General features: G+C 30.4%; 1 protein-coding gene across 1 annotated transcript in view; it reads left to right on the plus strand.

Moving 5' to 3' along the window:
• Positions 1-4,445: 4,445 nt before the first annotated feature.
• Positions 4,446-27,892, plus strand: part of LOC113522927 (uncharacterized) — a gene marked incomplete at its 3' end in the record, with an annotated part of 49,608 nt that continues 26,161 nt past the window's right edge. Inside the window, exons 1-2 of the mRNA XM_031914028.2 lie at positions 4,446-4,843; positions 10,889-11,809. Coding sequence (XP_031769888.2) covers positions 11,008-11,809 — 802 coding nt within the window. The remainder of the gene's footprint in view (positions 4,844-10,888; positions 11,810-27,892) is intronic.

Raw genomic sequence — 27,892 nt, forward strand, 5'->3', positions numbered from 1 at the left:
AGCCACTTGTCCACATATAGAAGAGAACAATATTTCTGCAGAAAGAATTCCAAATACTTCTTTGTATTTCTTCAGTTTGTGGGTTAGTGTAGAGATATCCTTTTTATGATTTTAGGGGTTTCGTAGCTAACTGGCTACAACGAAGAGCAAACTAAGCTAAAACGCTTTTATGATGTCTTCATGTTTTCTGTACATCACTATATCATAATCTTACATCTTATGCAAAACTCTACCATCACTTTTGTCTTGTAAAAACAGTGAATAGTTGTATTTAATTTTTCATAGAATCTTATCAAATGTGATGTTGTTTTTTAAATGCAATCAGAAATATCCCATCACTTTTCGATTGCGTGTGTTATTATAATTTTCGCTTTGTGTATGTTTACATAGTCTTTAACTTACTAAAAACAACTACTAAATTTTGATATAAAATTTAGAGCCTTATTATAATTACAGTTAAAATAATTTGGAATGAGAAAAGTTGCCACATTTTAAGGCTATTGGGACTTTGGGATATGACCCCCATGAGATCGAAGGTAGTTTTCATATAGTTAAACATTCAAGTATTTGGAATGTTTTTCAAAAATTTGTTTTATTGTGTCTGTAAAGATCACCTGGTTCTATAGACAGAATGGTGATCATATAACGTTTCATGAAAACTCTCTATTAACTAATTGATAAACAAAACTACATATTTACAATGTTCCTTTACATCAACATTTAAAATGCCGATAAAAAATCATATAGTTGAATTACAGAGGTTCCGTTTTCATCGTTTGTCTACCGAATAATAAAAGCGATGTTTTTGTTTTATATCATAAAATGTTTACTTTTTATGGAAACTTAAAGAACAATATACCAATATTATTAAATGTCACTATAATAAAACCTTATGTTTGTACCTATTTTTTTTATTGCAGAATGTTTTATAAATTACTGAACATTTGTATGTTAGCTTGCATGTTTTTACAACTACATATAACAGTTTTGAACTTATATATTTTATTACTTGTATTAATCAATTTCAGAACTGTTTGTTTCTAATAACATGTTATATTCTTCATATAATAATTGTATGTAATATCAAAACGCAGATAATTTCCTTCGATTATTCCACGTACTACATAGTAATTTAATAATCAGTCAATGTAATTTAATGGATTTGGATTGTATTTAATTATTAGTATTTTAGCTTTCTTAGGAAATTACAATTTTATCTATCTGCGTTTATTACATATTTGCTGTGCTTGCTCAGTTTATTGTCTTTACATAGTTATTAAATTATTACTAAAAAAATCTCAAAATTTATCCAGTAGTTTTAGTGTATTACGTTTAATAATCATCAAATTTTCTTTCTGCACTCAGTATCAGTTAATCAATATTTATTGTAATAAATCACAGGTCGATGACCTTCATGGGGCATACGATAATGATGAACGGTTTTGGGCATACCGCAATTGCATAAATTATAGTCTGTTAATAGCTGTACATCATTATTAGGTAAATATATGTATTGTATATATTTTTTTCCATTTTCTTGGGAATTATAATTTAATTATAAAGAAATTCCTTAGCTATTTTTGGAAAAAGGTTTGAAGTTGTTATTTATTGTTAATGCTTAACTTGACAATATTAAAAAAAAAAAAACAAATTACTATACAGTTTTTTACCCAACTGCCGAGAAAAGTTTGGTAATGGATGGGTTGTGGTTGTATGTATATTAATAAACATATTACGTATTTGCTTATTCAGAATTTTGGCGTACCGTGTTACCTAAACCGTTCGATAGAATATCCTTGCTAATAGGTTTCATGACGGCAATATAAAATAAGTATGGCGGCCATAAACTGTAAAAATTATTTTACATTCTAGTTGTTTTAATTTTTTTGGAGGCAACGGCATTGAACTAAGTTGGAGTGGATATTTAATATTGTTTTGAAGGTTAAATGTGCATTTCTTTTCATAAGTGAAAAAAACAAACTAACACGAAGTTTACGTGGGTATTGTATTGCACGTGTGATAATTTTTTTTAATAACTTTTAAATTGTTCTATAAAAATCCCTGTATTAATTTTTTTAAGAATTAGATTTTAACTGATAAAAGATGTTTCATTAATTTTTTTTTTTTATTTTACTATAATTTTTAAAAAGTGATTACTATTATAAAATATTAATTCGATAGTATATATCACAATAATAAGTATATCAGTATGATATACAAAGCATATAATTTCTAGTTTATAAAATAAATAAATATATTCATGTATTTAATTTGTTGCAAAAAGACTATTTATTTGAGGTAGCCGTCACTTTTCTTTCTGTAGATTCATGTATATATTTGATTAAGGGAGCACGGAGAGAATGTAAACAGTCTACAATATATTTACTTACCTCCTTAACTCCCCAATATTGACTGATCGACGAGACTATACCCATCTGCTTAGGGTTGAGATGTCAACAAATAATGTCTTCCCGTGTGAAAAGTAATATGTATTCAATACTATTCAACATAGGTAGATGGTTTTAGGATTATTTTCTTAAAGTGACTTTAAAATAGTTTCATCTGATGTTTTGTAGTTATATAATTACGAGTATGTTATATGATTTCATCGCTAATTTTAAACTGATTTTTAATAATTCCATATTATTAATAAATGTATATAGATAGATTGTTGTAAGTTCGATACAGTATACTTTGTTTTGCCCTGATACCACAGATAATAAAATACTATGCTAGTAATAGTACTGTTCATGTCTATATGCAACGGTTACTACATTCCATCAGGTGGGCAGATAGTTTGTTTGGTATTCTAAGTTGAGTAAAAAATTCTATTTCCATTGTAGCAGTAATGAATGTAAACTCTAATACGTGACATAATACTTTTCTAGGAATATAAAATTAAAATTTTGACAAAGGTTTCTATGAGTTGATATCATCATCATCATTTCAGCTTGGATTAATATCAATACATAATAGGATGTAAAATAGCTATACGATAGCTTTACATAAATTATATTGCGTTATTATATGACTAAATACATTTAATATACGCAATACAATTGTATAGTAATTATATTTGCAGTAAAGTCTAAATTGAATAAACATGAGTGTCACTGACTGTAATAATAGGTCAGTAATCGTTATGGATCGTAATGGCCTGTAAGAGGCTGTGACTTTTCAATTAAGCTCCATTAAGTAATATAATACAATTCTTGCACAATAATTTGAATTGAAGATGATTATAATGGTGTTTTAACTTTTTGTTTAAAAGAGTATGTAATTGTGCAGCTTTTGAGGTTACTGTGGCCACTTGCTATTAAGATAACGTGGTCATACTACTTTCAATTTTATTGGTTCAATTTTTTTTTATATTTGGGTCACAATATTGAAAACTCGAAAGATCAATAGTAATATGATATTGTGAGCTTATTATGATATTACAAAACCGAATTTGAACGATACTCGATTGAATTTCACACTGATTTGTCAAAATTAAATTATTAGTGGAATCTAATTTGTTTGGAGTAGAGCTTGTTAGTAATCATACATTAAACACTAAAAATATCGGATAGACTTTATCTCCGTACCAACCTACCAAATAAAATTCATCACAGAAAACATTCAGTATCAAACTTTTGACCACAATTTCAAATTTGTTATTTCGTGGAATAAATTCGTATACCAATTTCTTTAGGTATTGATAAAAACACGTTGTTTATTTGATTCAGATATATTTTCAAAATCAAAATATTTTTGGCAATGTCATGTTGAAAATAAGGTAAAAAGTTGTACTCGGCCTTTCAAGATAAAATTGTTAATATTACTATAACTTCTAATTTAAATAAGACTATTTTAGTTACTATCGTCTGTATGGCAAAAACTGTATTTTTAATGTAAGTCAATACAATAAAAAAGGGCCGAGGTCTCCCATAAGAGAGCCATTACAGATACAGATAACGTTATTTACTTTGATTTCTGAACTTTATCTGATAAGTACAATTTGATTTTTATGTAAGTTTGTCTAACTATAATAATTTGTATATATTAATATAATGTATAAACCGTATTTAAATAAAGATATATACAGTATCTTTAAAAATATTATAATTCCCTACGGTATTCAATAGACCTACCGTAATTTAAAGCATGCATCTATTTTTATTTTAAAATATTTTACTATAGCTGCTATCATCACTTCAATCTCTCCCTACAAAAATGCAATAAACTATACAAAAAGTAGCAAGCATAAAAATAATAATAGCAGCGGCAACGTGATGGTCCCTAGTTGAAGTGTATCTAGGAGCAGAAACTGGTTTCAATTACGAAGTGTCGACAGGCATCTGTGCGTTTAATGCGGGTTATTGCCTTTCCAAGATTTAATCCAACAGCATAACTCTGTTTTGTTCTTTAAAATCAGGGTGTTCATGAATAACGAAGCAGGATTTGTGACATGGGTTTGTAGTGTGTAGTGTTAACGGTCCTTTTGGATGATGGCAATGGCGACATGGCGGCCAGCTGCGAACAGATGAGCGAGACTCGAGTCTACATATCGTTGGTATGGCAAGCAGTCTCCCTCCGCGCAGTCGCAATGTACACCAGTCCGTTTGAGCGCGACCCGGCACGCGCACCTATATGCTGTGCGTGTAATCGAAACGAGTAACCGAAACATTCGAATGTAACTGACAATTTGATAATCCAAATAATATAAAGTGACAGTATCGTGTTGTGTGGTATAGTGTACGATCAAGTAACGATTGTTTATTTACAGTATCTACTACGGTTGACGTCTGTTGGTCGATAAATTCATCGTTTTCTTCGATCAGTATAATATACATAATTGAAGGTCCGCATGTGAAGGGAATATACCCTGGAATAACTGATAATCATTGTATATTAAAATGGGGAAACTGATATAAAAAACAATTTAGGTCTCAATAGACATGCATAAGGTTTTTGTTAAAATTAACTTATATCCATTAATATCAAAGTTTTTTAGTGTTGATTAAGATATATTTAATTACAAAAATATTTTAAAGTTTAACCTTTGTCTTTTAAAGTAGTATTAACTGTATTTTGGGATCCAGTATTTTCCTAATATATACTATTGACACGTATAATTTTAATATAATCTAATTCAGTCTGAGATGAATTGATTACATATTTTATATCAAGTGTATTTAAAATTGTTATAGTTTTTAATATTAAAATATTTTTATATTAGTACATTTATTATTACGATTTATTATATTTTTATTATTTAGTACCTATTAACTTTACACTATTTTTAAAGAATTTGCCTAAATAACATATTGATTCAGAAATAAAATTACTTATGGTATGTCCCGTCAACGTTAATATACCGCAACATAAACGTACAGAACCATAAAATATTGATCACAGTTGCTAGGAGATTAGCGGACAACAATAAACCTGGTTTATAATTCTCAATTGCAACTCTCTCACCATATATATATCACCTCACACCATATAGTGGACCCTGGAAACCTCTAGGGAGCTTTTCATGGTCAGTTTGAAATAACCGACTTTCCAATATATGTATCTAGATAGGTATAGTAGATTCTGATATATATATACAAAATGTTGCCTTTTAATAAACACTTTATGAGTATTGAAAGAAAATTACTCGTCTACGTCTAGCTTTATATTTAACCGATGCTAATTGCTAATACATAAAAATTAGAGACATTGATTTTAAATGGATTTCATTTATACTGATAACAATATTATAAAGAGGAAAGATTTGTTTATTTTTTTGTTGGTTTGTAATGGTTAAATTCGAATATTACTCACCCGATTTTAAAACCTATAGAAAGTATTCCTACTTTTTTTTTACATAAATTTGAGATTCCTAAGAAAATCTAATAATGTAACAAAAGTATTAAAAATTTACCTATTAAAGCTAATATAACATATTAATTTATCTTTCTGTCTATGTACTAGTGAGTAGCCAGGGCGAATCACTAATAGGAATAGATCAATAATTAAAACGTCGTCATATAAGTTTAAAAATACATGTATGCAAATAACGTGCACAGAAAGCCATAACTTTATCTTTTATTATAAGTTTGTCATATCTGAGGAGATTGCTTATGAGCATTTTATAGCTTAACTGTATTAATTTTATATTATGAAATGCCATTTTAACAGTCTTTTTAATTTTAATGATTTGTTTATATAAGTTAAGTAAAATCGTATTAACTACTAAATACAATTTTAACTTTTTTCAAATTTATTTCTTTGTGTTTCTTGATAGTTCTTTGTGTTCCTAGATATTGAAAGGTTTAGTTTAGTAGGAAATGTAATCGAAAATATACCAAATTTCAACAAAATATACCTTTTTCAACAGATTTCAAAAAGAAAGTTCTCAATTAGTTTTTTTTATGTTTGTTACCTCATAACTTTCTTAGTTCTAAACCTTATCTGAAAGGTATACTTATAGTTTGGTCCTATATAAATTTAATCAAAATTGGGTCAGTAATTTAATTTTTAGATCAATTTAACTGGTTTTGTCACAATTAAAGTCAGTTTTTTGTGGGGCACAATCTTGATTTATTATATGGTTTATTTAAGTACAAAAAATAAAAACCGACATTGTAGATTCTGTTTCTTTAAACACAGACTACAATTTTCTTAGTTGTAGATGAAGAAGTTTACTACATAAACAGTAAACAAAATGATACTGCATATACTATATCAGATTACGCTATTAGATTACTAGCAAGTGGTTAGTCGATGATGTTACAGCTATTGATCATTTAAAAATAAAAACAAGATTTTTACTATTTTGTAAATGTTAACTACGTTATCAGCCTGTTTTATGGGAAGTAGTAATTTTTGTTTTGTTTAAACATAGATGGATATTTTGCTTTTGTTTATTGATTATCGTTATTTTTGTCTTTGTTTACATTTTAACTAAACAGGACATGGTGTGTTCTTCTCAATCAGGCGTTTTAGTTCTCTTATTTTATTTATTGTTTAAACTGTTAGTACGTTGGTTGTTAATAGATCACAATTTGTTTAGACGTTAAATTTATGTAGGGGTTACAGCAATTTAACTGTAAACAGTAACTATCAAATATAAGTTGGTATATTTGACATTATCATGATAATATACTTAATAAAATACTTGAAAATTTTAAAGTTTATTAACCTTAACGTATTTTAGTAAATGATCATTATTCACTTACTAAAATGTATTTATAGAAATGTGTAGATAAGGTCAACATGCAACCAGTAGCGGTGGAGCATGTTGCTAATGGTGACATTTTAAACCGGTTTAAATTTTACTAATTAATTGTTAATTATTTTTTCAATTAGGAGTTACGGATTTTGAAATGAAAATTAATTACTTTAGTATGACTTACCATTTTAGTTTTTGCTATCTTATTATACCGTATTAACTGTTAACTGTCTATTGCTAAACATGGGCCTCTCCCATAAGGGGGGTTTGTTAGTGGTTGCCATGCTGGCAGCCGGGTTGGTAACCGCAGTTAGGCTTTGATGATGTTTTAAGAGAAACGTTGCCCATTCTTCAACCGTTGAGTTCCCCCTACTCGCTTCTTACGACACTCACGGGATAGGAAGGTGTGGCCCATTCTGTGCCGGGACCACACGGCAACATCTTATCATATTTAGTTGACTACCTTTGGAGGATAATTTAAGAATGCAGCTCAGTGCATAAATGTAGGATATCTATAGTAGTCCAAATAATGTTAAACTCGTGTAGCTTGTGCTATGAAAATACATACAAAGTGTATTTTGGGTTGTGCCGATAGAGATCTGTATTTACTATTGAAGGATTCAAAAGTGTATTATAAAATAGCGTCTTCATGCTTCTAGTAGTTAGAAAGTACTTACTAGCGGTAACAGGAGTATGAGGAAATACTACTAATACCATGGTCCCGCTTGCGCTATTGGTATACTATGATGGGGTACCAGTGAGGGTAATGGGTGAAGGTGAAAGCAGGTCAGTTGGCTCATCGAATTTCATAAAAATTTACCACGATGTTTTCCAGAAGGAATAGCGTGGAAATCGATTTGATAGGATATATTATTAGTAATGGGGCTGTAGACCTCATTAATAACAATTCCTTTCCCCCTATCTCAAATAGGTATGTACCTAATTTTGTTGACTACCAAGGGTAAATTTGAGGTTTAGGCTGGAATTTTCGTAATTACAAAGTTCCTAAACATCATATCCGAATAGATCTTTTGAAATTACGGTTTCCGTGCACATTGCACGGTGATTTATTTATTTAATGGCACATAGTTTCATATTAGATGTGCACGCAGTTCATCCACAAATGGGAGTTATTTTCGTTCGTTGACCGTTCTTTTGTGTTGTTTTTGTCGCTGGCAGTATTGAAACGATTATGTTGGAATTGTAGCACGTGCTTTCATGCCATAAACCTGTATGTAATACTGTGGTAAAAAAGTAGTGCTTTGGCTTGACTTATACTTTAAAGTTACACCTTTGGTACGTTATTAGATGAAATTACAGATTAAAACATATTTATCAGGTAAAAAGACGTTTTATTAGAGAAAAGTTTTTCGATATTTGGATTTATAATATGTGTATTCATTATATGTGTAGATTTTTGTTTTTTTGTTATATATTACGTGTAACCTTTTAGGCTTTTTATTTTATTATATAAAAATAATTTTAAAAATCGGTCTCAATTGACGGAGACCTTGGACGTCCTTCTTTTTTGAAGTCGGTTAAAAATTAAACTCTGTTATTTATCAAAATGTATAATGTATTATTGTGTATAATTAAAATTATAATCGACTAGTTGCTAACAATAATTTTGTAGATATTAATTTCAAAAGCTGTAATATTGTGCGAAGATGATACATACGATAAGTAAAACACAGGTTTTTGTAGTCATAAAAATAATTAATACCTTTTTATAGGCACATATTTTGTAGTCATTTGCCTTGTATATATTTTAAAGAAACAGCAATTAGTTGCCTTTTAAAAAGGATTTTTTAAATACTATATAACATTTAAGAAAATAAAAATTTCATTTTAATGTACTATACAGTATTCAGACGGTCACGATCCCGCATTTGTTATTATCAAACCGCTATAACAATTTCAATGTAGGTACGTACTTACAAAATAATTGCGTTTTCTAAGCACGACTAGCAGCCATTGACCTTTCATTCACTAATGTTTACCTGAAAGGAAAAATCTACTACACAGCTTTAGTGCTTGCGTAGTCAAGTTAGTGCTTTATTAGTGCACTTACTTGGTGTTTAAAAATATAAATTATTTGATATATAAATGATAATGAAAAGTATATACTTTGCATATGTAAATAATATATTTATGGATTTTCGAGTAATAATATATAATATATATCCAGTATTTCTCCATACAAATATATAAATATTTATCGATATTTTGCTCTACCTGTACACAACAACAATCAAACATCCTTATAGTTGTCACATATATAATAATGATAATACGAAAACCGTATTATACGCATTGTGTCCAATAATAATAACAAAATCGCCAATGCGCACGTGACACTCCTAGTGTTGCAGGTGTCCATAGGCTACAGTGATCGTATACGGATACTACTATAATACGGATCGTATATGATCAGACGGGCTGTATGCTTGTTTGTCACCTTTGTGGTATAAAAAGATAAATAAAAAATATTACATATCCAAATCATAATTCACACTGCTAATATTGTGGCATACAGCTTGTTAATAAATATAATTATTATAGTGGAAGAGAAAAACATATTATGTTGTCCCTAAATAATAATCAGGGTAAAAAGATTATGATGATTTTGTATTATAATAAATTAATCAGAGGTCACCAACTTAAATATAATTCGGACGTAACGGCTTCTGAGTCGGTACCGTAACGTTGGACCTGTTGCTAGCACCACCGGATATATCTACAGCCCGTCGCAACTAGCACCCAGACTTGTGCATGAATAAACCTTAGATAACGCATCTGTCATCAGCTGTTCAATCTTACATTACTTATGACTATTTCTCAAACTTCAGTTTAGGATAAACAGAAAAAAAAAGAATCACTGTAGGAACGTTCAAAACTCGCAGTATTAACAATAATAAATTATTGGATGTCTCTCTCATATAAGAAACACAGTACAGGTTAATTTATCTTATATCTAATATATATATATATATATATATATATATATATATATATATATATATATATATATATATATATATATATATATATATATATATATATATATATATATATATATATAAATATATATAATGTTATGATTATACATGTATTTAAAGTATATGTAATTGTAATAAGCTGTAATAATAATATACAAGGATTAGATAATAAAAACCTAACATATATTGAAAAATATATTGCTAATACATTTGATTTCCAAGAACTTTACATTAATAAAGCCTTAGCCTATCTATCAGTACATAATTTTTTTTATTTATAGTAAAACTATAGCTATAGTTTATTCTTATGACTTAGTTACGAAATTGATACAAATCTAATATTTATCATAATTTAAGAAGCTAAATCACGTCGCTGGATATAACATGACATTGATCTGATTTTCGATGTATATTTTTACTTACAATAATTATATTCAATGCTATATATTATATTAACTTTAAAGAAACTGCAGTAAAATAGGATTAGTTTAGTTTTAAAAGATTATATACAAATTATATAAGCAGTGTATAATTGAAATTCTACAATGTTCCCATAATAATATTTAACTAAATAATTATGTCAGAAAAGCAGTTCCCAATTACAACATTATATCTAAACACGGCCTTAACGCTTATTTGAACAGTTGCGGACGTCGACCGTAGTGAGAATACTCGCTACTTCCTTCAGATTAAACAATGAAAGTATGACATAAGTTGCATACAAGGTAATTATATCGTGTGTGTGACCGGGTGATGATAACAGCAGTTTGTTTTTGTGTGGAACAGTAGTGATGGTGATGGTCCGCGATGCCGGACTGGCGATACAACGTGTTGTCGACGAGTGAAGCATATATAAACACTGAGGGAGTTCCTGGCGATCCTCTCATCGCCAGTTATCCACGACGTGCTGACCGTACTCGGCCGCTGCATACATGTCCCTACACTACAATATTTCTTGCATCTCGGCACCATAGTCCTTTCAGACTACCGACGCTGCAAGGTGATGGAGATCCATATGCAGACGTATATTCTGTCGACCGTTCATCAAACTTAACGGATACTTCTAGTTTTGCTCATTATGAGGACTGTCGTCCACATGTAGATGGACTCCTGCCAGGAGATAACGATAATAAAACAACTGAAAACTTGGCATTACAAATTAAAAAGGTGCCATATACTTCTAGCGTATTTTACGTCTCCACAAAAAACGATACTATAAGCAAGGAAGTTGTGCAAACTGATGATTTATATGTTGTTGATGGATCAGATTCGGATGCATTATCTTCGTGTACATGTGACAGCTTTGAACGTTGTGAATTTGACTGTAGAGATTTTGAACCATTTTCCGATACTTGTTGTTGTGATCCACATAGCGATGGCGTTTGTAGTCGAAGTCCGAAAGAAGTCGATTCACCGGAATATTACGGTGATCGAGGGGAGGAAGACGATGGTGTATCTGCTCGAAGTGACATGGAAGGATTAGATTTAACTCTATTTGAACCGGCACAAACAGACTCTAGTGAAGGTGAAAATGTGATTAATGGACACAATGCGGTGTCAATTTCCTCTGCTCTATGTGGGGTATTGTATGCGCTCCCAGATAACTGTGGTAAGTGGTATATAAATTATTTTTATTTTACATCCATCACAGAACAGTTTTTATACCCCAATTATGGCTATTACTTGGAAGGAGCACACTGTACGTACTATACTGCCTGTAATATGCCGTGTGGTCTGCGTCACTTGTTCTCGTATCCGATACGAGCAACGGTTTGCTGTAAATTGCTATCGCATCATTCGTTAACCTTCATTGTCATTGTCGCATTATAACTAAGTTATATAAAAGCTCTCATAAAAGACAAGTCAGAACAGGTGCGCAGTTGTTGTAAATATATTGACTGTTATATTGTCCTTGATCTTGCTATTACCATAGAGTATTTTAAGTATAATTGACCTAGATTTTGGAATATATTATATCAGATATAACTCGATTTGTTGACGAAGTTTCACATGATTTATATTCATATATGCAGATTTCATGATTAATATATATTACATATTATGTGTATGCATATACCTAGATGTAATAATAATATGATACAGATTTGAGTTTAGATATTAAATTTTTTTTATCTTTTTATATTATTTTATTATATTAGATTATTTATGGGTTGGAAACGGACATTCTCCTGTAATCTCTTTGATAATGGTTTCATCAAGATTTTATTTAGTTACACTAATTATATCCGCTAATTAATATTACGTTAATGATCATAAATATCTGGACTATCCGGTTAATGTGGTCTTTTTTCAATTCGCATATATTTTTTATTTAATTGTCACACACACATATATATATATATATATATATATATATATATATATATATATATATATATATATATATATATATATATATATATATATATATATTATTTTTTTTTTTATGTAGTTTTATAGCTGTAGAAATTTTAGTGTAGTACTATGTTATTATGTATACTTGTTGTAAATCAAACATTCTACGATTGCGTTGTTTTCATCAGCACACGAGCTACGGATCTTGTATTGTATACCGAGCTTTTATTAGTATAGTGGTGCTACAAATTGCGTACCGTTAGCGTTACTACGTACTAATTACTGGGAAAGATAGCAGGCGATTGTTGGTTCGTATGCAAATCTTAAAGATACTGGTTGGAATAATGGATCTTAACAGACAGATGAATAATAAATGAATCCTTATATCTGTGTCTTGTTTTACTAGTGGCAACGTCGTAACGGTTTTTTGTAATTAGTATACTATAAATATTAATTGTGAAGAACTTCAGCGCATGTGAATATTGGTGTAACAGCAAACTATATCCGTGTGAATAAAATGTATCTTATTGTCCGAAATTAATGTTTTAACATCATAAAAAAAAGCAAAGCTTGTATTAATTTACATTGTTTTATTTTATTGACTAATAGGTAAAATATCTCTTATCTTTATTCTCGTGTTTATCTTATATATTTATCACTGTGTTATATTTTATGTATTTGTCTGTTATATATGATATATGATTTATATGTTTTATATATTATTCTTATACATTACATCTCTTGCACACATGTGTCCGTGAGTTACGTATTTAGGGCCTACTGAAAATCAGTGTCGTAGCTTCAGATTTGAAACTGCGACATATGCTGAGTTAGGTCCTTTACACAAACACTGCTACATTCATTTTGTTTTTTATATGTTTTTCTTTTATTCAAAATTAATAAAATTAAATAAAAATAAAAAATAAATTAAGTATATTCGTGAATGGGTTTAAAAATGCTATATTTAGGCAGTTTTTGCAAGAATCCTATCCATTAACTACAGTTTTTATCTAATTATATTTTTATGAAGTATACAATATATAGGTATTAGTTTAAGTTCTGAGTATGGTATCTATTTAAGTCCTTTGCGTAGATAATGATATTTAAAAATATTCAACACGTTCACTGTAACCGACTGTAATATTCTTATAATCTTTTAAACTTCAAGGCTATCGGTAGTATCACTTACTAGGTAGTTATAAATCCTTTTTGTACTGGTGTAAAAACAAATGAGAATGTCGGGACAATGTCCACAATAATCATTGCATACGTGTTTTTGTACAAAATAATTAAAAAAGAACTTACGTTACAGGCAATATTGTACCACCACTATTGTGCTTTATATATTCTATAAGTTAAAGGAACATTAGGCAGTGAAATAAATTACATCGTTTTGTTATGTTTGAATTCAAAGTCTTTCGGTTTGTTAATGTTTTTGTATCTATTACATACTTGGTAATTTATTGAAAAAGAGCGAATTCATTATATGAACACGTTTCTTAAAAGTAAACATGGTATATTTTAATGTAAGGGTAAAGTTAGTCACTCGCTAACAATAAGCTGTTTGTTGATTTACGTCGTGTGGGTGCGAAAAATACTTGCAACAAAAGGTTCTTTGGCTTTTTGAGTTACTGAACGGACATCGTTATTTTATTTTACATTATTTTACAAAATTGTACATTTATCTTAATATATAGGTAAATATGGATTATTGTGAAGTGTTGTTAGAAATAAACCAATTGATGTATTGGAGATTGATTATTGTAGACTTACTATATTAAGAAATACTTTCGTATCCTGTTTTATTTTGTACAATGTGGTAAATTAAGGATTTATAAATCTATTATCACCAAAAGATGAATATTTAATATATACTAACACAATTTATTTAATTATTAATATTATTTGTTTCTATTTTTAGATGGAATTTTGTAGTGATAAGTTTCTTAATATGTGAACGTCACCGCTTATCTTGTATATGAGATTTATTATAACTTTCTTAAATGAAGGGAAATATAGTCACTAAATTAGATAGTCTATTCAATTAGTAATTATTTAAATTTAAGTCATAGATAATAACTAATATTTTTTTAGTTTAAGTTAACTATTTAGTAAATATAACATCCACTTTTGCTTTTTCTTCCTTCCATATGCAGTTTAACCTCGATTATACACTGTTAGCCTGCTATTTCACAGGATGCACGTAATTGGCAACGGGCTAGAAATGCCTCTGATTTCACATGATACGCTATTTTCTGACATATTACATTACTTACAGCGTAAATATATACGTGTTGCATGAAAATAACATGGATTTCTTTAAATCTCCGGGAAATCATGAATAATGACGAATATTTTGTTATATCATAAAGTCCGTTTGATGGTAAGCTATCCTCGTAACACTTAACTGTTTGTATCACATCACAGGAACAAAATTCTTCATCACCTAATTTTCTAATTATATTATAATAATGAAAACTATAAAAGTATTGAAGCGACTCAGTTGTTGAAATCATTCGTATTCGCAAGTCATTCTGCCGAAGTGTTTAACATACAGTATTTTGTATATTTATCAATATCTATATTTTTTAACAATTTATTCACGAGATTCAGTGTAAATGCTTTGATAGTTGAGAAAAAAGAATATTTGAGAGAGAAATATCTAATGCTACTAGCGTTCGTAAGTCCATGATTGTAATACTTGATGGATAAAAGATGGGTAATATCGTTATGGTAATATATATTTCAGCAATATTTTAATAGTTTACAATATAAACGTATACCTATAACATATTGAATAAAAACATAATTACTTTATATAGATGTACATTGTAAACTAATGTAATCGCAAATTTGCAATTCATTAAATGCTTTTTTGATACCTGTCATCATCTACTGATGATGACAAAATGCGATAAAATTCCATAAAGTCTTCAGTCATATATAATTTAATGTGATAAAATTATAATTATCACATTATACCATTAAAATTTATGTCAATATTATACTCTCGTAGACCACACCCAGGATGTGACTTGTATCATTTATAGTGCGCTTCTTTATTTCTTTTATTGCATTACGTACCCACTACAATCATCTGCTTATACTTTTTAATGAGTTTATCTCTTCCTGTGCTCACTCTGGATTTGCAGGAAGGTAACTGTGTGTACAGATATTAAAATATACATTTCTACTTGATATTTTATATCATGTTGTATAACTGTAGTGTAGTTTAACTTACTTGGTTTCATGTTTCATGGAAGCTGTTTTATATGCACATGATTTGCCTATTCCTAATGTTGGTCAATATGTAAATGGATAAGCTAAGCAAATGAAGAAATCTTATGTTAATATGAAATCTATTTTTATGCAACATAAAGGCGTTTACTAAGTGCTTATTAGAAAAACGTGGAAGGTACCCAGTTATATAAGTATATTAACTTCGCGACTTATTAAGTTTTAGCACAGATAAGATAATACTATGTTTTAGGTAATATGAAATTTTGTTTATCTTCAAAAACTTCAAATTTTTAACAGGATGTTACGAACATTAAATTAAAATTATGAAGTTTTATTGACAATTTAATTAATATTCGTAAACAAAAAAAAATAGTCAATATAGGAAGATTGATTAGGAAATCACAACACAAACAGTGAATTAAGAAACAGTAACTGTAAATATTATAGTACTCGTAGATTTAAACGTTGGAGGTAATTGTTCTTATCATTATTACATTTATTTGTTTATTTATATATTATATTAATTAGACTATCTGGGGTAGTTTTTTATATGTACGTGATATTCAAGTGGTGCAACTACAAAGCTAAAAAGACAGAAGAATGTTTTGTACCTTATGTTTAAATTTAAGTTTTTATATCTCTAATCGTTTTAGGATAATGACTTAGAGGAGGTTGTTAAATTACCTCTATTTTTTTCTTCGGAGAAAAAGTAAAAATAAAATACATACAAAACCAACTGCAAAATTACTCACGTAGCACATTAAATAGCTAGGTTCTTCACGTGAAAATATTTTTTATCAGAAAAAGTCAGTCTTAAAATAGATGTATATTTAAATAATATTATTTGAGTAAACGATTTGTGTCACTCAAGAAGAACTTAAGCCCAGTTACGGTTACATCTGCAATTTCACGTAATGGCGGGTAATTTGTGTGAGAAACACGCAGACAATACGGGCACGGAATTGAGTTTACGGTATCTAATTATATTATGAACTTAGGTGGTTACAATATGGATTTATTATTGAATGTGTTTTAATATAATAATGTTATATATTACCTACCATCTTCAACTAGTCGTCTATAAGCCTTTAGATGATTGCGTTCATCCGAATAATTGATGATTTTTTATAAATGTGCTTTTAGTAGTAGAGTTCAAAATGGTATCAAGGTATAAGTTTAAATAAATATAAATATAAGTTTGTATAATATATAATCATTATATTTTTAAAATTGTTCTATTCTGTTTGCGTCTTTTAATTTATCAGATCTATTAATTTGTTAACACCATTTACTCAGATGCCGATATTTCAACGCACTCTATATATTTGGCGATAAGTTGTCTGAGTGTTTTGCTATCGTAAAGTCTATTATAAATGTAATCCAAATTTGGTAATTTATGCCTTGGTTTCTTTTATTAAAACCCGTACAGTTCGAGAGATAATATTGCAGTTTGTTTAGATAAGTTTCTGATTGAGTTCAAGGTAAAGGTGTTTATTTGATTATTGACAAAGTGAACGTTCTATTAAGGTTTATTAGTTTTATCGTCAAGGGCTAACTAGATTTTTAATCATACAGCGATAATATTACAAGATCTGTTTTTATATAAGGGGTATTATGTATAAGAGGGGAAGAGGGGGATCTTTGTATATATGTGAACACTGATTTCGTGTCTGTCTGTCTGCCTATGGTATCCGTATTCGTATTAAGTTCTGATACAGGTGCTATAAGACCTTAGTTATAATTAGTATGTTGTGTCTGGTTTTTATTCGAATTAATTATATGAGTAGACAAACAACCTAGTCCAAAACGTGGGGCAAGGTAAATACAATACATAGGCACTTTATTTTATCACTAAATAATCCATGTAAAGATCTGACAAACCATATTTATAAACCCTCAGTTCTCAGGAATTGTAACGCAATATGAATGCACAATATATTCTGTGATGTCTAAATAATGTTGTTCATGTCTATAAGTGACGATTCAACGGTTATTCTTTTCCATCAGGAGTTGCCTGTATGTACATAGTGATTGCCTTTCTCAGTAGAATATAAAAGATTACGTAGTACTATGGTAAAAAACATATATTACATTATCTGATAAATAACTATATTTAAGTAATGTCCATTGGGTTCATGTGTCTATTGGTCGCATGGTGAATTTGATGTGTGATTGTGAAATGTGGTCCATGATTGTGACTAATTTGACCAATTTTTCATTTTGTTGCAATCGACCTTCGTTGTTGGTTTCTGTAATAAATACTCTTGTGATGGATTAACATCTGTAACATCATTGTGACATTCCGCGATTGCTGTCGTCTAGTTCTAATTCCAGTTGTGATTATGTAGTTTAATTATATTATTTATTGTTTATTTTCTATAGTAAAATTATATGACTGACTTATTCGTACCTATATGTCATTGACCGTGATCAGTGATTTTACATTATTGTGATTTTTACTTTACTGGTAAAAAACTACATAAGTATCACTAATAGACAAACAGATATGATGCGGTGAAGGGTTTTTGCCATATAATAACAGAATTCTAAAATTTGGCATTGAGGCGCCACTTTCGCTAAGATAATATTACTTATTTATTTATTTATTTATTTATTCATTAGTACAAATATGTGTACATGGCGGACTTAATGCTAAAAGCATTCTCTCCCAGTCAACCATAGGGAAGTGTCAGAATACTCGAATGCGGTACTACTAATTATTGATATACATACGTACTAAAATTACAAATATAAACGAATAAATATATATAAATAACAAATATACTTACACATATATGACATATACTATATTATACACGGAATTGAGAATAATATAAAGTACTTACTGCTCGGATAAAAATAAAAAGTGTGCGTTAACGCTTTTTTTGAAAGACGGTTTAGTCGGTAGTCTCTTAATGGCATCAGGAAGCGCGTTCCAGAGTCGTGAAGAATGTAGGAGAAAAGAGTTTGAAGCGTAACCAGTACGGTGAGAGGGGAAGGATAATTGGAGAGTATTATTGGAACGAAGGTTACGTTCGTGAGTTTCAAAAAGATAATGGAATTTACTCCTTAAGTAGTTAGGAGACTGGGGGTTTCGAAGAAGAGTGTAGAGGGTACAAAGAGTTCTAACGTTTCTGCGTTGACGAATGGAAAGCCACTTGAGCTGAGACCGATATAAAGAAATATGATCGAATTTGCGGAGGTTGAAGATAAAGCGTATAGCTTGGTTGAGGAGACGGTCCAGCTTATCGAGAAGATCTTCATTAAGATCTGGATAACACACATCAGCATAATCAATAATCGGAATAATAAGTGCGTGAACAAGATTAATTTTTGTAGCGATAGGCAAAAAGTTTTTAAAGCGATATAAGGAGCGTAGCGTAGCAACAACTGAGCGACTTACCTCCGCAACTTGATGTGACCAACTGAGTGATGAGTCTATGTAAAGGCCAAGATCTTTAACACAAGTTTTTAATTTTATAACTAAATTGTTAAATGTAATTGGTGCCATTGAGTTAACATTAAGTTTAGCTAATTGTCTAGAACTGCCAATTACAATAGCTTGACACTTAGAGGGGTTAACAGCTAATCCATAGTTAGACGACCATGCCAGAATGCTGTTCAGATCGTTATTAATATTCGCTACAGATTGATTGATATCATCTACAGTGCTCTGAGTGTATATCTGAAGATCGTCTGCGTAAAAGTGGTAATGACAGCCAAGGACAAGAGAAAGAAGATTAATAAAAATAGAGAACAATAAAGGAGAAAGGATCCCACCCTGAGGCACTCCGGCAATCAATTCCTGCCAGTCTGAGAGTTTATGGTCAATGCGAACTGCCTGTTGTCGACCACTCAGATAGGAGGAGAACCAGTTTAATGCAGAAGATGAGAACCCATTACTTTGCAAAATGGCAAGGAGAATTTTGTGGTCTACCATATTAAAAGCGTTGGAGAAGTCAATAAGAACGAGAGTAGTGACCAAACCATCATCCATGCCAAATCGAATGTCTTCAGTGACTTTTAGAAGAGCAGTGGTGGTACTGTGTCCAGGGCGAAAACCGGATTGAAAAGGAGTTAAAATTTTATTTTTATGAATAAAGCTGGACACCTGCTTATTTGCTACACTCTCCAGGATTTTGGACAAAAAGGGAAGAAGAGAAATGGGGCGAAAATCATTTAGGGATTGAGGTACTGAGACCTTTGGAAGAGGGAGAACAATTGCATTACGCCACAGAGAGGGGAAGTTACCAGACGAGAAGGAGAAGTTTATAATGTGAGTAATTACTGGAGTAATGTGATCCAATAGAGCTGTGATCATATCTCGACTTACACCATCATATCCCATAGCCTTAGATTTTATAGACAATATAGTTTTACGGGTTTCGTCGTGAGTTATTGGAGAAAAAGCGAAATTATCTTCAGATGAAATCGATTGAACTATATTGGAGATAGTAGCTAATTTAGTCGATGAATTGATACAATTGGTGGATGAAAAGTGACGGTTAAGTTCATTTGATGTGAATGGGTAGGAGGTAGAATCAGATTTACTTTTCCCAAGACCAAGAGAACGTAAAAACTTCCAAATGCTGGTTGAAGAAGCATTCGAAACATTATTGTGAAAATGTTGTCTCTTAGCTGCCCTTACCATTTGGTTGCATCTATTCCGTGCAAGTTTGTAGAGTACCCATTTATCATCACACCTATCACGTTTAAAGGCCCTAAAAGCTCTATCACGTCGGGTCATGGCCATACGTACCCCCCTGGTAATCCACGGTGCTGGAGGCCGCTTGACACGTACCATACGCAAAGGCGCATGGTCATCAAACAATTTTAAGACTATATTATTAAAGTTAGATACTTTGTCATTCATTGTTGATGCCACATGCACCTTGGCAAAGTCTAGCTTGGAGGCATCCTCTTCAAACTTAATTGTATCTACACGGGAGTAGTTACGCATCCAAATTAAGGTAGGTTTAACTTTAGGCGATTTAAGTTTATAGGTGACGTATAAAGCATCATGTTTTGAAAAGCCAGGAGCAGGTAGTTGGCCGTACTTGATGCAGAGATTAGGAGAGGAAGTGATTATTAAATCAAGCCATGTATCTGAAGAAGAAGGATTAACATGAGTGGGCCCTAGTGGGAGAATATTAAGATGAACAGACTTGATAAGATTTTGAAGTTTTCGGGAACGCAGGGAATCTGTTATAAGGTCAGTATTAAAATCACCTAAAATTATGTGATGTGTATAATCCGAACAAATTGTTTCTAAAGTTGATTCAAGTTGATTGAAGTAGTCAATAGAAGGTGGACAATAAACGACTCCAAGAACGGCTTTAGCGTTTTTAATTTTAATTTCAATAAAGAGGAATTCAGCGCTTGCAGAATAGTTAGAAGGAGAGGAAGAAAGAATTGTGTAGGGAATATCACTGCGTAGATAAATAGCCACACCCCCGCCGCCCTTACCAATTCTGTCGTTGCGGATTAGAACATACCCCGGGAGACAATAGGATGTGGAGGGCAAGGAAGGTTTGAGCCAGCTTTCAGAAATAAGAATAGAGTGTAGAGTAGAAGAGGAAAATGTGTCAAGAAGTTCAGAGTAGTGAGAAGGTATACTTTGAGCGTTCAGATGGCACACGTTAAAACCATGAGGAGAGTGAGGCATTAAACAATTTAGTTTATTTCGCAGCGTTTCAGGTTCATCGAAAGAATCACAAGATGAGAATGAGATAAAACTATTACCACGAGCAGAATAGAACGAATCATCATTTGACAACTTATGTTTGCTGTCGGTAAATATTATATAGACAGACAGATATTATTTTCTTTACCAAGTATAAAATAAACCTCAGTGAAATAAACATGGCAATATCAAGTTGCGTAGTTTTTTTACGTAATGATACTCGTACCTTATAGTCGGTAGTCTGTTTGACCATGCATTCTTGGCTCTCTCGAAATATTTTTTAAATGTCAGCAAATAGCAGTTGTTGTTGCCACGTTGTAGGGCACGCGACTCGTGTCACCTGTTTGCATATTATACAGGCCTCTATTGATCACTGTTCCGGCAAGTCCACTTATCTCCAGTTCACTCCTCTCGTTTACATCATTACGCACGAATGAAAGCTTTTAGTGGCAGGTTTCTTTAATTAACAAGTCAAGGTTACTTAACCTTTACAATACTATTTATTCATAGATAATTAAAACAAACTTCAATGTAAAGGCCGGTTTAATAAATCAATTATGACCTCTGATATAAATTAATTTGCTAGTCTTGAATTTGGTTCTAGGTTGTTAATTATTTATATTAAATCTATATCTATACTTCTGTACTTACTTACTCGTATAAAAAGTCCTGACTGATTTATCAACACACAGTTGAAACTACTGAAGCTAGAAATATCAAATTTAGATAGTAAATTATTTTTATGACCTACACAAGTAATAAGTAAAACGAGTTTTCGAAATTCGGTCCGTAAAAGTGTAACTTAATTTTAGTATTTATCAAAATTCATTCCCTGATTACGTTAAATAAGAAATGTAATGTAAAAAATACTTTTCCACATTGATTAACGAGTACAACAAGAGAGTAAGAGTAACTTACTTTTATTATTACTTAATAATAATCATGAAATCAGTGCACAATGTTTTTGTTAGTACTAATTACTAGTATTAATTAATTTAGTACTCACAACAGGCAGGTAGGTTGGTACTTTATATTAACGCGGCTAAAGCTGTGTGATACAGCTAGTCATTGATATATTATAAACCCAAGATTTATATTGTTATACAAGAATTACACTTAAAACCTTAGTCTATTAAGTATAGTAGTACGTTATACTATGTCTATGCTTAAAATTGTTTCGATTTTATATAAATAAAATACATTATAGTGCTGTGTTTTTTTTTATAAAATATAGAGTGGCAAAGAAGTTAATGGCATTGAAAGTGGTATCTATTACAAGTTATTATTATAAATTGATCTATATCAAGATTACGTGTCTTCACGAGATGATTATTCTCCAGATTTTTTTAGTCGTGGTATTTCATTCGACATTCCATCTAAGAACTCGTTTCTGAATTTGTATTGGCAGGTATTATTTAGAAGAAGAACCTGATTAATGTACAACCGAAACCGCTTAGATAGAAGTTAAAACCTTATTTACATATGTAAGGTTTTAATAGAGGTCCTTATTTAATATAAGAGAGTACTAAAAAGAATAAACAAATTTTCACGGGATATAATGGGTAAACTTAAAGTATATAATCACAATTAAAATTAAGAAAAAACTTACATAACTTAAACACACCATAAAAGACTTAATGCATTGAATATCAAGCCTGCGTGACTTTTGAGAAATATATGGGACTTATTTCTTTTTAATCCTTTCCCGTGAATTCATTGAATAGAGTATTCACGTGTTCATAATTAATTTCTTTTGTTACGCACCCGATGTATGAAGTTTCGCGGATGAAATGACGTAATTGCGTTTTGATCAATTTATTTTATTCAATATGGTGATTTCTGAATATTATTTTAATCCGTTGTAGAGAATTGAATATTTCGATGTATAAATAAAACTTAGCGAAATGGAGAGGGATTTGTAAAGATTATCGTAATAATATTAAGTGATGAAAAGGAGGTAATACTACTGATAAAAATATATAATGTAGCAGAATTATACCAGAATTATAAATGCGAAAGTATTTTCTTTATTTATCATCGTGCCATCTAGACATTTTAAGGAAATCAACCAATCATGAATATCAAAATCATTATATTTGAAATGAAGAAGAAAATGGAATACCTTATTTTCCGCTAAATCTATATATTACCTTGACGAAGTCGTGGGTAAAAACTTCTTTACATATATATTGTTATTTATTACGTACACATGTTCAATAAGGGAAGTGCCACTCTTTTCTTAGAAAACTCTGCGTGTTGAATATGCGCAAACAAATGCTTTTCCGGCAGCGCAGTGTATGATCATTTGTATGAGAAAGTTGTCGAGTTAATGTAACTAATGTAATGAGTTTTAACCCTATTATCTTATAATTATATTAATTTATAGTTGTATATTTTGAAGTAACTTTTGTATTCCGAAAAGTTTATATAAAATTCTTATATTCCTATTGACGATTGATATCATTTCCCATTAGGCGGGCTGTTGGCTTGATACGTAGATGAATTTCATAACCTTCTTTTGGAAATCATTAAGAAAGATTTAGAACACACAGCTTCTTAAATGTTTTCTGTTCTGAGATTTTAGATAGTACGGTATGGTTAATCAGCTGAGGTCGTGGGGTTTCCGCTGTAAAATAATAGATGCATGTTATCCAATACTGCATCTTTATTACATCAACTATGTATTGTGGGAACTGTATTGCATTTGTTTATAATTACATTGCAGTATTGTGTTGTTTCTGGGTAATAAGTGCACTTTACGAGTAGGTATATATAGGTAAATAACTGTCCTAGAGAACTGCAAATTAATTGAATCAGTATTGACAAAATTACATTTTCACTACAGAAAAGAGATACAATTTTTTTTTCTTATACTACTTAGAATGGCAAACAAGCTGATGGCTCACCTGATGGAAAGTGGCAACCGTCGCCTATAGACATGAGCAATACCATGGACATAACAGAGTATACTGTTTATGTATATAAATAATGATGCTGATTATTGGTTACGTTAAATTTTTGTGTGAAAATGGCCATTACAATGTAAGTCTGAGTCTAATACACCTTCCCAATTAGATAACTGCATGGCTTGTTTACTTAGGTATTATGTAGTTTTCAAAATTAGAAAAATAAAAATAATGTTAAGTATTCTTTAGTTAGTATTCTTTAGTTTAGTTTAATTCCGTGCCGTTAGTATGCGTCTGATTTCAAATGTTGGCAACATTTGAAGATTGAGTAAAAAGAATCAATCCGAACAACGATCCGAAAAATACAAAATAATAATCCTCAACTGCGATGATACTCTAAAACGTACTTGATCCCTAGACACTTTTGATGTGTGTAATTAAATAAAAACTACAGTACAGTCCGTTACTGAACTTTACAAAATGACCGCTAATGCCCTTTGTAACATTTATTAGAGTTTAGCTTGTTATAAAAGCAATGCGTCAAGACTGGTCACGACTTTATTGTGTCACTAATTTGTGCCACTTTCCCTCAATCGACTGTAGGGCCACTGCGGATGCGGCTGCATCATGAACTCATATGGAAAGTGAACAGTGGATAGTAGGCTGGGTACAGTGAGCAAAAACAATTGTGTACATTTAAATTTTAAGCTTAATTTATATAAGTAAAAATATGCATTAGCACATATATATGGTATCCTATGTGCTAAGTTTGGACATATCTTACACCTGTACCAAATTTCATTCAAATTCGTTGATTAGTTTTTACGTGAAAGAATAACAAACAACATGTATGGATGATACATCCTTGCAAACTTTCGGGATTTTAATATTAATTGTATAGATACTTATTAGATAAATATTAAACATTATGTGCACCAAAATATAGAAATATAATAACTATCTATTATATTTCTAATAATTAACATATAATTAAATAGATAATGTATATATGATACCACGTTTTTAGCGGTTTCGTAATAATGAATGGTAGGAGTAAGAATATAATTGTACTACTGTGTGTTATGTAGTTGAATTTGATTCATTTTTCCTTTAACACTTATTGTGTTATTATAATCGTACAAAAACACGAGTCACTCTACAAGAACATCAATAGAGTCTTTGTGTAATAGGTAAGTTCTGAAGCATTTTAATAAGAGTATAAAAGAGCTTTTATGATGCAACTATATAAGTTGATAATTTGCATTCAAGGCATGGCGTGGCGTTACGTTCATGCCTTCTCAGACACGTAGCGATGTGTCGTTTGTATGGATGTAAACTTCTACCTACGTATTCAAACGCCAAAACGACTGTTTCTCTCTCATTCAGATGATTGACACCTACGCATCATTCAGCTTGGCGGGTAGCTTATATTATTGTTTTTAAAGTATGAATAAAAGTGTAATAAGGACACATATACCTGATAATACAGTGTTATAAGTTGCAGAATTTAATTTTTATAATTTGTCGTATGCTGTATTAATGAAATGTCAGTTTGGAGGGATGTGTTTGTAACAGTAGTTATCTCTTACCACTTCTAAGAATTAAGTTTGAATAGAATAAAATATGTATTAGCGTAAATGGTTTTTTCTTTATTGCGATTATATTATCATTATTACTGTTAAACGTCTAGTGCAAATTATATATACCAAACACTGTCAAAAAAATGGTTCTTAGCCAGCTTTCTCCACCAGATGTCTGATAAATGCTTTAGAATATTGGTTTCGCAAAGTTCTTTTCTCGATTTGTGCAGTATAGGTTCTACTAGTATTGACTAGTATAGGTTCTACCGCATACACTTTAAAGACAGTTTAATACATAGGTCTTTAAAGTTTATATTTCATATTATTTGATGTATTATTTGAGGATTATGTAAAGATATTTAAAGTGTAATTAAAGAGATTTTAAGTTCTTTTTATGCATAGACAACAACAAGTTTATGTTTCATATTACTTGCTGTTTTGCAATACATACAATTATATAAATGCCTTGTTTAAATTTATCTGACATATCAGTTGATAGTTTGGTCTTTTAGTTTATATTTATTATTTTTACATAATATCTGTATTAAATGGTAGATTAACATTGGTTTGTTATTTATGCTTGTTTAAATTATAAATAGTTTATACTGGATCAAGCGTAGAAGTTATGTCAGGATAGAGGTAGGTATTCGCCAGTTTTTTTGTCTCTATCTATATTAAAATATTAACGCAGTGGGTAACTTTGCATAAATGGATAAACAGAATTTTGTACCGAATTTCGCATTAATAATATTTTTATACTTTTTGCGTTTAAGCGCACATTTAGTGCGTAAAATTATAAAAGTCACGGTCAAAAGTTTGTATAATGATAATTGCAAGCGGGTAACGTAGGGCGACGCCCGAACGCCCCATACTGCGACAAGTGACCTTTAAGATCATAATATAGTTTTTGTTCTTCTATATACAGTAACTTAATACTCAAGTACAAGTACTGTGGGAAAAAATAGTCTAATGGGTAGATAAATTACTTACAACATAAACGCACTAGCTACCATTTTATACCGATGAACTTATTGCGAAACATGCTCAGGGGCAACAACTAATGATAAACATCATTTAAATAGGTTTTACTAATTCCTGTATTTAGTCGTGAGAAACTTATTATCTTGTTTTAAAATTTGTTGTAATTTGCGGCGAATACTGACGTTCCATTTTATTTTTTTTATCAAATTTGTAATTTTGTATTCATAAAATGTTCCAAGATATATATGGATCACGCTTTTCATACAGCATGGTCGAAAAACTAAATATCGCAAAATAACTACAATGTTTATATTATATTATCCATTTTATAGTTCATTGTTACAAGGGGTGAACTGCGAAGATGTACCGTCTGCGGCCTCCCACGCGGTAGTATTCGTCTCTGGTTTCTAAAGTTATTTTCAACATGCTTTCTATTCTATCTACACTGTTACTTAAAAGCATCCATCGATATCTAAGAATATAATTAAAACAAATGGAAACGCAGGCTACATTTAATAGGCAGTACGTGTATTATTTCAGTAAATGTTTCAGTTTATTATTTTTTAAGATCTTATTGATAGCGTTTGATTTATATTTTTCTATCATACATTTTCAAAATATTTTCAAATTCAATCATTATTACAAAAACATGTACAATTTAAACTGACTATTTTCAATGATTTACTTACAATTGATTTTTTTTTCAGCGTAATCAAAGAATTAAAATACTCAATCTTAACTGTCATGAAAAACTTATTAGTTTGTAATCTGTGGTAATAGTGACTAAGGAATCGAAGTACATGACCTACATTATTAGTCTTTATAAGGTGTGCTTATAGCACTCACTGCTTATTTAATATATCTAGTAGTCATGACTAATAAAGTTTACGTTTTAGGTCAGCATACTTAGATATATTTTTATTTTCTAGGTTTTTGTGGTGGAAAGA

Source organism: Galleria mellonella, unplaced genomic scaffold (genome assembly GCF_026898425.1).
Source record: "Galleria mellonella isolate WM207_F2 unplaced genomic scaffold, CSIRO_AGI_GalMel_v1 utg797, whole genome shotgun sequence".
In the NCBI taxonomy this organism is placed as follows: Eukaryota; Metazoa; Arthropoda; class Insecta; order Lepidoptera; family Pyralidae; genus Galleria; species Galleria mellonella.